Below are 12,557 nucleotides of genomic sequence, written 5' to 3' on the forward strand. Positions count from 1 at the left end.
CCCCCACAAACTGTGCAGAAATAATGGGCATCATTAGCTCTCTAAAACCCTCTAATTCAGCTGTGCATGATGACCTAAATACTAATGTTTTAAAAGCCTGTAGCCAAAATGTCTCTGTACCTCTGTCTGCAGCAGTCAACGATATAATAGAATCGGGCACCTTTCCAGACAGACTAAAAATAGCACAGGTAACACCCATTTTTAAGAAAGGTGACAACAACAAAATAGAAAACTACAGACCAGTCTCAATCCTTCCTGTCTTTTCCAAAATAGTTGAGAAAGTTATATACAACAGGATTATAAACTTTCTTAACAAACACAACCTGACATTCGAAAATCAAAATGGATTCGTAAAAGGTAAATCAACTAGCACTGCAGCTGCTCAACTAATTGAAGAGGTGTTAGGGGGTATCGAAAGCAAGGAACATGTGGCGGGTGTATACCTAGACCTGGAAAAAGCCTTTGATTGTGTGAACGTTGACATCCTATTAGACAAGCTATGGAACATGGGCATTAGAGGCGCTGCTTATGACCTAATAAAGTGTTATATGAGCAATAGAAAGCAGTTTGTTCTACTTAAAACGGAAAGTGGTGTCTACAAATCAGAGATCACTTGCATAAAATATGGGGTGCCCCAGGGCTCGGTATTGGGCCCCCTTCTGTTCTTGATCCATGTAAATGATATTAAATACTGTACTATAAATTCCAAAATTGTTCTGTATGCCAATGACACGTCCATTGTATGTAAAAAGGAATCATGTAATGAACTAGAGGCTGAGTGTAATAATGTGACAAAAGAAATTGTTCAGTTTTTTAATGAAAGCCACTTAAATGTAAGCACCAGTAAACCATGTTTGATGGAGTTTAACAAAAGTAGTTTGAATAATGAAATTAAATTATACATGGGCAACGAATTGGTAAAGAAAGAGTCTAGTGTAAAATTCCTTGGCGTAACAATCCAAAGCAACCTGAAATGGGACACACATATTGACTCTCTAGCAACTAAGTTGTCAAAAAATATATTTGCAATCAGTACTATTAGCAAGTTCTGTAGAGACACCGTAGTCCTAAAGACTGCATACCATGCTCTTTTCTCCTCTCACTTGAACTACGGTATTGAAATTTGGGGAGCAACAACCAAAGCTAATCTAGATAAGCTACTCATTCTTCAAAAAAGGGGTGTGAGAATAATCTGTGGAGCAAAATATGGGGAATCTTGTCGCAACTTGTTTCCAAAAACAGAGGTGTTAACTGTTATAAACACATACATTCTAAAAGCCATATTGCTTGAGAAAAGACTGCACCCAAACACTTATTCAGATTTCCACCAGTACAATACTAGAAATAAAGAAAGATTTTACATTGGCAGCCACAGAACAGCACTTTACGAAAAGGGGCCTCAGTATGCAGGTATAAAATTAGCTAATGCACTCCCTAGAGCAGTCATGGCTCTTCCTACAATTAAACTGAAACATCAGCTTAAGAAATTTTTAGTAAAACACCCTTTCTACACATGAGAAGAGTACCATACTTATATGAAGAACAACAAATGCTTTGTGAAATTATGTGAATAGAAATAAGTAAAAACCTTATTGTAATTTTGTAGTAAATTAATGACGTTTTCAGAAGAATGTGTCTTGTGTATTGTACAAATAACTTTAATCATTACTGTTTCTTTGTACATGTGCAGTGTACCATTCGATGTTGGATAACGCTATTATTATTATTATTATTATTATTATTATTATCATCATCATCATCATCATCATCATCATCATCATCATCATCATTATTCCACTCTCGAATGGCACGTGGGAGAAAAGGAACACCTAAATCATTCCATTCGAGCTCTGATTTCTCTTATTGTATTATTATGATCATTACTTCTCACATAGGTGGGTGTCAACAAAATATTTTCACATTCTGAAGAGAAAGTTGGTGATTGAAATTTCATAAATAGATCTCGCCGCAAAGAAAACCGCCTTTGTTTCAGTGACCGCCACCCCAACTCGTGTACCATATGAGTGACACTCTCACCCCTATTGCGCAATAACACGAAACGAGCTGCCCTTCTTTGCACTTTTTCGATGTCCTCCGTCAATCCAACCTGGTAAGGATCCCACACCACACAGCAATATTCCAGCAGAGGACAGACAAGTGTAATGTAGGCTGTCTCTTTAGTGGGTTTGTCACATCATCTAAGTGTTCTGCCAACAAAGTGCAGTCTTTGTTTCTCCTTCCCCACAATATTATCTATGTAGTCTTTCCAATTTAAGTTGTTCATAATTGTAATTCCTAGGTATTTAGTCAAATTGACAGCCCTTAGATTCATATGATTTATGGTATACCCAAAATTTATCACATTTCTTTTAGTATCCATGGGGATGACCTCACACTTTTCTGTGTTTAGTGCCAGTTGCCACTTTTCGCACCATACAGGTATTCTCTCTAGATCATTTTGTAACTGGAATTGATCGTCTGATGAATTTACTAGATGGTAAATTACAGCGTCATCTGTGAACAATCTAAGGGGGCTGCTCAGATTATCACCTAGATCATTTATGTAAATCAGGAACAGCAGAGGGCCTATGGCACTACATTGCGGAATGCCAGATATCACTTGTGTTCTACTCGATGATTTACCGTCTGTCACTACGAACTGTGACCTCTCTGAATGGAAATCACGAATCCAGTCACACAACCGAGACGATATTCCATATGCATGCAATTTGATTTATAGTTGCTTGTGAGGAACGGTATCAAAAGCCTTCTAGAAATCTAGGAATATGGAATCTATCTGAGATCACTTGTTGACAGCACTCATTACTTCATTTGAATAAAGAGCTAGCTGTGTTGCACAAGAATGACATTTTCTGAATCTGTGTTGGTTATGTATCAACAAGTCATTTTCTTCAAGGTGATTCATAATGTTAGAGTTCAGTATATGCTCCAAAATCCTACTGCAAATTGAGGTCAGTGATATGGGTCTTAATTCAATGGGTTACTTCTATTTCCTTTCTTGAATATTGGTGCGACCTGTGCTACTTTCCAGTCTTTAGGAACAGACCTTTTGTCAAGTGAGCGGTTGTATACGATTGCTAAGAAAGGCGCTATTGTGTCTGCATACTCTGAAAGGAGCCTGATTGGTATACCATCTCGACCAGAAGACTTGCCTTTCTTAAGTGATCTGAGCTGTTTCACAACACCTAAGATATCTATTTTTATGTCACTTATGCCAACAGCTGTTATGGTTTTGAATTCTGAAATATTTACTTCGTCTTCTTTCATGAAGGAATTATGGAAAACTGTATTTAGTAACTCCAGTTTAGTGGCACCGTCAACGATAACATTTCCATCGCTATCACGCAGTGATGGTATTGACTGTTTCTTGCCACTGGTGTACTTTACATACAACCAGAATCTCTTTGGGTTTTCTACCATATTTTGAGACAATGTTTCATTTTCCATTATTGCAACAACCTAGGAGTAGTTGTATCATAATTGCACGGTGAAGCTAAATGTTGCAAGTTGTGTTGGCAATGCAAATCGTGGATTATGTCAGCATTTCTTCTCTCGCCCCCACCCCCACCCCCACCCCTGTCCACAACAGCCTAATTCCCTTACCTCCGCCACCACCCATGGTGTAAACCATTTGTCTTCCGTACCACTTATAACTCGTTTAGTCACATCAAGTGTCAGTAGGAAGAAAATGGGACGAAGTCATGTGACATGTCGAGTACGAACTTAGAAGAATAGGAAGAAACATAAAATGAGGGAATTTTTAGCAGTGATCTTATGGGTTTTTCACAGGGGCTATTAATTTATGGTGTAGAATCGTGAAAATGTAAAATTGGAGAACTTAAAATAAAAATTCCACTGTATTGTCAACACCAACAAGGTGTAATGTCACTTTTGTCCACTTTGTGTGATGGACCAGCATTGTGCATCCCTTTTTGTGCTAAAGCTAACCTTAGGTGTAATAAATGTAATTTTTTCTTCTTGTATAGTAATATTGTAAAAAATTTGGTCCTTTCGAACTACAGTGGATTATTTACAACAAACTTCTTGAGGGAATATACTGTGAAGCAGTAGTCCTAGAGCATGTTTTTGAGCAGTGAAATCTCCCCAAGAGACAAATCAGAACTCTTTAACAGCTGCATAAAATCATATCTACAGCCATGTATACCACTGATGGCACACTCTTATCTCAATTTCTTGTGATCCTTGCCCATTTGAGTTTTGTTCTCTATCATCAATGATAATTTGTTTGTTGCTGTTCACAGAGAAATAGAAGAGGCACGGAATGGATTTACCACTTTGAATTGTATGATTTTTATAACAAGAGCAGATGGAAACCAGAAAAGTTTGACGAATGGTGGAATGATATCACAGTCAATCAATCGGCCTACTGTGTAATGCTAAAGGTAAAAAACTAGTGTGTGTGTGTGTGTGTGTGTGTGTGTGTGTGTGTGTGTGTGTGTGTGTGTGGGCGCGCGCGCACGCATGCAGATTTATAAAAAAGTGGATAAGTGGATTGTGTATAGCCTTTTACTAATATTTAATGAACTACATTAAGTCTTATCCATTAACAACATTAACTTTTATGCATTGAAAATAATTTTTATTTCTGTTCAAATCTTGTTCTGCTGCCTGTGCTCATGTCTGATGTTTTCCCGTGCTTGTTCTGCTACCTTGTGCTTGTCTGATTTTTTCCGATGCTGAGTAATTTTGTGTTTCTTTTTTACATGTATGATGTGTGTGTAGCACGAACAGCTGGTTTTGGAGAAGTGCAATAATCAGTATGAAATACCAGTTAAAATCCGATGTTCAAATTTTGCTCTACACTTTACGAATGGAGCAGGAAAGGGAGGAAATAATAGTGATACAAGAAGTATCGCCACCACACACAGTAAGGTGGTTTGTGGAGTATAGCTGTAGATGTAGCTGGGTTTCTTTTACATTTGTAGTAGTAGGTTATATCTTCTCTACTTTCAAGTAGGACTTAACATTTGCCAGTTTTAAAATTCAAGTTTTTCCAAAGATGGACCATTACTACCATAATACTAGAGTATTATACCTTTTATAATCATGATAATACCATCATTATTAGTGAACATGACCTGAGTGCAGTAAATTGTATAACGGACAGTGTTATTTCTGCCTCGTGTGGTTTGATATTCATATATCAATTAGTGTGTGTTGTTCCTGTTCCACAGTTGATATGACTTGTAAATTTCTGAAGTTCTTGCAGAAGGGCATCAGTAAGATAATGAAACTGGGCAGTGAAGTTTCATTGGAGATGTTCAACACCTTGAGTTCATCCCATGACTACATTTTCATGGGATGCTGTCACAGATTCTTGTTTGAGTGAAACACTTCAGTGAGCACAATTAGTCCAGTTTTAAGTTAACCTCAGCCCATCTTACCATTGTCATCAGTCCACACATTTCACACCATGACTGGATACTCATAGCGGTGTTCTTGGAATTTGACATTGTGTACTGTTGGATACTCAACCACCTAAAAGTGTGTAATAATTCTAGACTGTAAGCTGTCTTAAGTAAGTTGTTGCTGAACGTAAGTGTGGCATATTGTTGGAAATTGGCAAAAAGTGTCTCATCAGTCCATACTATTTCCTTATAATCATCATTGTTCCATGTTGAAGGTTCTAAGAATAATTAGTGTCATACCAACATGTTCATGGTGACCTGAAATTTTGTGACCACCACTGGCAAGTGTTCAGTTTTTGATTATTTGAAATGCTAATGGAGGTGATATATCTCTTCAGTCATGCACTTCCTGTGCTTCCTTATGATGATGTTTTTCAGAGCTTAAGAATCCCTGCCACTGAAGACGAAATTCTGTGCCTTGTTACTCTTTGCTGATTCTGTACTATGAATTGTGAATGCCATTCCCTAATCCCTCATGGATCTCATACACCTAACACAATAGCTGCCTTCTATATATGTGCGACACCAAACATGTTGAGTAATCCTATTTTTATACTCCATAGGGTCTCTAGCATAGTATAAGTCGACAAGAAACATTTATAAGGAGTGCCCAGGCATGCTGCTGTGTGACATTGATATTAATATTTCTGCTATAACATAAATATGTGTAATGAAAATAATGTTACGCATATTGTAATGCAGGTCAGTCAATAATGGCAAGTTTGCCAAAACATATCTGTAGTGAAAGTAAAAGAAATAAAAATTAATATCACACAGCAGTGAGCATGGCTACTCCTTATAAATATTCTATTTTTCCTTGAGTACAGTTGATAAAAAGTAGAAATGTAACATACTCCATAGAGTACTACAGATAAAGGCAACCTAGAGGACAGAGTTCCAGGGTACAAAGAAACACAGCAGAGGAAAGGAAATACAGTACTTACCTGACAATAGCAGATCTTGAAAGTGACAAATATTCATCCCTTGGCACTTTTGGGCCCTGGTCAGCAAGTTGTTGAAAGCAGATCAAAGCTAGACTGTTGGCATTGCTGCAGTTTCATGTGAAATGTTCTGCTGCAGTTCTTGAAAGTTCTGAGGATTGTTGCAATACAGCTTAGACTTGAGGGCTCCCCATACAAAGTAATTTCACACTGACAGACCAGATGACGTGGGAAGCCAGCAAGGCCTGCGACCAGATGGACCTCTGCTAACAACTCTGTCAGGCATGAAGATTGCGTAAATGTGTTCCAATGTTTGGCAGCTGTTGGGCAGTTGCTCCAGCCTATTGGAAGTAACTGTAGGTCTTTTCCTCCTCTGTTAATGCTGCCACAAATGGTTTCAAAGTGTTGACAATGTGACGTACTGAAGTCAGGATCTCATGAAACAAGATGGGACCAATAATGCAGCATGCAGACACTGCACACACTACCCCAACCTTCTAATCATGCAGTGGTGTTTTGTGGAAGTTATGCAGATTCTCTGCTGCACATAACCTGTGAATTGACATAACCACTCAGGTGAAACCGATTCGTTAGACATAAAGAACAGATCCATGTCCAAGCCATTCATGATGCACGAACAATGTACACTCAGTAGGGATGCTTGTGCAGGGCCTGATGGAGTATTTGTCTGTGTGACTGACGTGATATACTGGTCTCTTGTGACAGGTGTCAGGCTTGTTTGATAGAACTCTGAAACATTTTCTGGTGAGCCGCAATCACATTTTCTGGTGTGCAGGCACATTTCGGAATGTTTTTTGATGTATTCGAAACAGATGCTATATGGCACAATTTTTGGACTAAGCCTTGCATGGCACTCTTTGCTTTCACTCTGACGCCATTAAACTCCTCAGCAAACAACCGACCACACTGTTTCCATAACTTTGTTGTCATGTAACTTTCTACAGCCAGCACCTGCTGCTCCATTGTGAGTACCATTGTCACCTTTGCACTGCTCCACTCACACTGTCACAGCCTGCACTATGCACTGAACCAGTGTGGATTGTGTGGTGGCGTACACTTGATGTGCGTATCATGGGGTGTGGTTATATGTATACATTCATATCCAATCGTACCCACTTGTCTGGGCCACTTTTTATTTGCACCACCCTGTACATACTAACTTCTTACACTATAGTCATATGGGCCTGTAGTTAGATAATGCTGTGGCAGTGCTCTCCTCAAGTAGTGGCCGGACGAGCCCATTTCTGAGCCTTGAAGAACATGTTGTGGTCATGGTGTGATTGAAGGTATTTATTATTGTGGACAGTAATGCGTCAGTAATGAGCTAATACCATTATGCCCAGTGGATGCTCTTTTATGGAGTCAGTTTAGTGCCTAGTCAGATCAACTGACAGTAATTTGTAATAGGTGGTTGTTGTTCAGAATTGAGAAAAAGGTATAAAATTCAAATTTTTGCAAGTAAAGTACTCTGCTGTCTATGCAAAGTTGTAGCCTGAGAATGGATAGCAAGTGGCAAACGTTTACTAATTTTTATGTATACAGTATAGTAGGAGGAACACAAGATTTAATTTATAAGTGATGTGGAGGGGGCAGGAGGGGGGGGGGGGGGGGGTGTAAGCAATGTGTGAAATTGTGAAATTTAGTACACCGAATTGACAGGTCTGGTAGTAAGTATTGCTCTAATCCTGCTGGGCAGAATGCCAAACTGAACGTAGATGATAACATTAGGGTGTGTCATTCCATACTGCTTGAACTCAATGCTAGGGTTCATCAATCTCAGTAGCCCATAACTAGATGTTTTCGGTGGAGGGGGTAGACCTGGAGGACAAGATCAGTCAGATGTAAGCTATAATTTAAGCAATAAACACATCTCTCTCTCTCTCTCTCTCTCTCTCCCCCTCCCTCCCTCCCTCTCTCCCTCACACACACACACACACACACACACACACACACACACACACACACGTTAGGAAAATAAGGTACAAAATAATACTTATTAGGAGTGATAATAAGGCTATTGGATCTGTTAAACCTTACTACATGTCACATTCGGTCTCCCCCCTGCAGGTCCGGGGGTTAGAATAGGCCCGAGGTATTCCAGCCTGTTGTAAGAGGCGACAAAAAGAAGTCCCTCCCCCTCTAGGGGGTAGTTTTGCGCCTGCGTCCAGAGACGGACGGTTCCACGACTTATATTTGTGGTCATTTTGGTTTTTCACATACTCTGGTTTCTTCCTTCCTTTGTTTTGTTCCTTTCTTTGTCCTTCTCCCTCTCACTGTCTTCCTTACTTTTTCCCTTGCCTTCTTCTCCATCCTCTGGTCTCCGCCTCGGCGTTTGAGACAGTCTGTCCTTTCTCTCCCTCTCTCCCTTCTTTTTCCTCTTCTTCTTTCCTCCCTGTGCGTGCCTGAAGGTCGACCCACGCGTTCGCACGCGTAGCCGGCGACTGGGTAACGCGTAATTCCCCGCCCTGTGTAGACAAGTAAGGCACGCACATACCCCCTGGTAAAGGCCAGGCCCAGGGAGGGGTGATTGCCTGAGCTGACACCTTCCAACCATGCCGATTGGTCCCTCCGTCCGTTTCTCGGGAGGTGTGACCTGAGGTGTAAACATTCACCTAAGGCGGGAGTGCCCTCTGAGAGGGTCCCCACAAGGAAGGAGCGCGCCATCGGAGACGCTGGCAATCGTGGGGGATTCCTCCGCAATGGATTTCTCTTCTTCTTCTTCTTCTTCTTCTCTCTTGACTTCTGCCAAAAAACGGAAACTTGACCAGCCACCAGTGACAAAAGTACTACCGCCTGCCCCAAAGTTCCTCGTAGTTTCTCGATCTCAGGACGGGAAGAATTTTTCATCTGTCAACCCTTTCGTTATTCAGAAGGGCGTAGATGCCATAGCCGGATCTGTCCAGTCTTGTACCAGAATGCATAACGGTATCTTGTTACTAGAAACTGAGAGCGCCTTTCAGGCACAAAAACTGCTTCGGGCCACACTCCTGTACACGTTCCCTGTCCGGGTGGAGGCTCACCGCACTTTGAATTCGTCGCGTGGTGTGGTATATACTCGATCACTCGACTGATTGATTGACGAGGAGATTCAGTCTTTCCTGACTGAGCAGGGCGTGACGGCTGTCCATAGGGTCATGAAAAAGGTCAACAATGACCTTGTACTGACCCGGACACTTTTCTTGACCTTTGATAGTGTTCAGCTCCCGTCGCGCATCAACGCGGGCTAAGAGGTTATTTCTGTTCTCCCCTATGTCCCGACACCTACGCGCTGCTACCAGTGTCAATGTTTTAATCACACTCGCCAGTCTTGTTCTAATGCGGCTAAATGTGTCACTTGTGGCAGGGATGCCCATGAGGGTGACTGTCCACCTCCGTCTCCTCATTGTGTGAACTGTCAGGGTGACCATGCAGCGTCCTCCCGCGACTGTCCCATCTACAAGGAAGAACACTGTATACAGGAAATTCAGGTCAAAGAGAAAGTGTCCACCTCGGCTGCTCGCAAGCTATTTGCTAGTAGGAAGCCCACGCTGCTCCCAGCGGGGAAATACAGTACTGTCCTCACCTCTCCTCGGACTACCAGGGAGGTGGCGACACAGACATGCGATCTGACCTTCAGCACTACAGTCGTCCGTTCGGCCAGTGCTAAGATCACCCGGTCAACGTCTCCTCTTCCTCCCGTCACCCCTAAGGCACAAGCACCTTCATCAGCTTCTGCCAAGACGAAGACTCGGAAGTCAGATGCACGGGCCTTCAAGAAGGAACCGTCCCGTGCAGACTTCCTACGTACCTCAAACTCCCAGCCATTGACCAGTACTTCCACTAAAAGACCTTCCAAGAAGGCTCATAGGAAGCAAAGTTCTCCTTCTCCACCACGGCGTGTTTCTCCTCCTGCCCCACCCAGCGTTTGCCGCCCCAGGCCGTCATCCGTTTCGCCTGGCCGCACCGCTGGTAGCCGTACATCTGGCCGTTTACCTGCAGAGGAAGCTCCTCCTCCCGGCCATCTTAACAAGATGGCCGATGAACCTATAGAACCAATGGACGATGACTCTCTGCCTACTGATAGCGGTGGTAGTGCTCGCTCGAAGCCAAGCCCTCGGCGGCCTTCGAGGTGACCCCCTTCTTGCTTCACCTTTTTCTTTTTCTTCTCACGATGGCACTTATTCACTGGAATATTCGCAGCATTCGCTCCAACCGAGAGGACTTAAAATTGCTGCTCCGCTTGCACTGTCCGCTCGTCGTAGTAGTCCAGGAAACGAAGCTACGCCCATGTGATCAAATTGCCTTGGCACACTATACCTCGGTGCGTTTTGACCTACCCCCTGTGGCAGGTATTCCGGCTCATGGAGAGGTTATGTTGCTGGTCCGGGATGATATTTACTATGATCCCATCACATTGCATACCGGCCTGCAGGCAGTTGCCGTCCGAATTACTCTCCCCACTTTTACATTTTCCATTTGTACTGTTTACACTCCATCGTCGTCTGCTGTTACGAGGGCAGACATGATGCAAATTATTTCTCAGCTACCTGCACCATTTTTGTTAACTGGCGACTTCAATAGCCACCATCCCCTTTGGGGCTCTCCAGCATCCTGCCCGAGGGGCTCCCTGTTAGCAGACCTTTTCAACCACCTCAATCTTCTCTGCCTCAATACTGGCGCCCCTAATTTTCTTTCGGACACATCTCACACCTATTCCCATTTAGACCTCTCTATATGTACTACCCAACTTTCACGCTGGTTTGAGTGGTATGCACTTTCTAATACGTATTCGAGCGACCACTTCCCATGTGTTATCCATCTCCTGCATCATACCCCCTCTCCGTGCTCAACTAGTTGGAACATCTCTAAAGCAGACTGGGGGCTCTTCTCTTCCAGGGCGACCTTTCAGGATCAAACCTTCGCAAGCTGCGATAGTCAGTCGCACACCTCATGGAAGTCATTCTCACTGCTGCTGAATAGTCCATCCCTCACACTACTTCTTTTCCACGTTGTGTACCTGTCCCCTGGTGGACCGCAGCATGTAGAGACGCTTTACGTGCTCGTCGACGTGCTTTACGCACCTTGTATCACTTATAAACGATTACGTGCGCAGTGTCGTCGTGTTATTAAAGAAAGCAAGAAAACCAGCTGGGCTGCTTTCACAAGCACCTTCAACAGTTTTACTCCTCCTCCTGTTGTCTGGGGTAGCCTGCGCCGGCTATCTGGCACTAAGGTCCACTCCCCAGTTTCTGGCTTGACGGTCACGAATGACGTCCTTGTGGCCCCTGAGGATGTCTCCAATGCCTTCGGCCGCTTTTTCGCAGCGGTTTCGAGCTCCGCTCATTACCACCCTGCCTTCCTCCCCCGAAAACAGGCAGAGGAGGCTAGGCCACCTAACTTCCGCTCCTCGAATCGTGAAAGTTATAATGCCCCATTCACCATGCGGGAACTCGAAAATGCACTTGCCCAGTCACGGTCCTCCGCTCCAGGGCCTGATTCTATTCATATTCAGATGCTGAAGAACCTTTCTCCTGCGGGTAAAGGTTTTCTTCTTCGTACTTATAATCGCATCTGGATTGAGGGTCATGCTCCCACATGCTGGTGCGAGTCTATTGTTGTCCCGATTCCTAAGCCGGGGAAGGACAAGCACTTGCCATCCAGTTATCGACCCATCTCGCTTACCAGCTGTGTCTGTAAGGTGATGGAGCGAATGGTTAACTCTAGTTTGGTTTGGCTGCTCGAATCTCGACGCCTACTTACCAATGTACAATGTGGATTTCGTAGGCCCCACTCTGCTGTTGACCATCTGGTTACCTTGTCGACCTTCATTATGAATAACTTCTTGCGGAAGCGCCCGATCACGGCTGTGTTCTTTGATTTGGAGAAGGCTTACGACACCTGTTGGAGGGCGGGCATTCTCCGCACCATGCATACATGGGGCCTTCGTGGTCGCCTCCCTCTTTTTATTCGTTCCTTTTTAATGGATCGACAATTCAGGGTACGTGTGGGTTCCGTCCTGTCTGACGCCTTTCGCCAGGAGAATGGGGTGCCACAGGGCTCAGTTTTGAGTGTCGCTCTCTTCGCCATAGCGATCAATCCAATAATGGATTGCCTCCCAGCTGATGTATCAGGCTCCCTTTTCGTGGACGATTTTACCATCTATTGC

At 43.2% G+C, this 12,557-nt stretch overlaps 1 protein-coding gene across 2 annotated transcripts in view; it reads left to right on the forward strand.

Moving 5' to 3' along the window:
- The window catches only part of LOC126471481 (transmembrane protein 183-like), a 279,480-nt gene that overhangs the window by 204,727 nt on the left and 62,196 nt on the right, over positions 1 to 12,557 (forward strand). Inside the window, exons 7-8 of one of the 2 annotated variants that reach the window (XM_050099683.1) lie at positions 4,284 to 4,424; positions 4,765 to 4,909. In XM_050099683.1, the coding sequence (XP_049955640.1) occupies positions 4,284 to 4,424; positions 4,765 to 4,909 (286 nt within the window). The remainder of the gene's footprint in view (positions 1 to 4,283; positions 4,425 to 4,764; positions 4,910 to 12,557) is intronic. The other variant, XM_050099684.1, reaches the window with a different exon arrangement.

Source organism: Schistocerca serialis, chromosome 3 (assembly GCF_023864345.2).
Source record: "Schistocerca serialis cubense isolate TAMUIC-IGC-003099 chromosome 3, iqSchSeri2.2, whole genome shotgun sequence".
NCBI classification, from domain to species: domain Eukaryota; kingdom Metazoa; phylum Arthropoda; class Insecta; order Orthoptera; family Acrididae; genus Schistocerca; species Schistocerca serialis.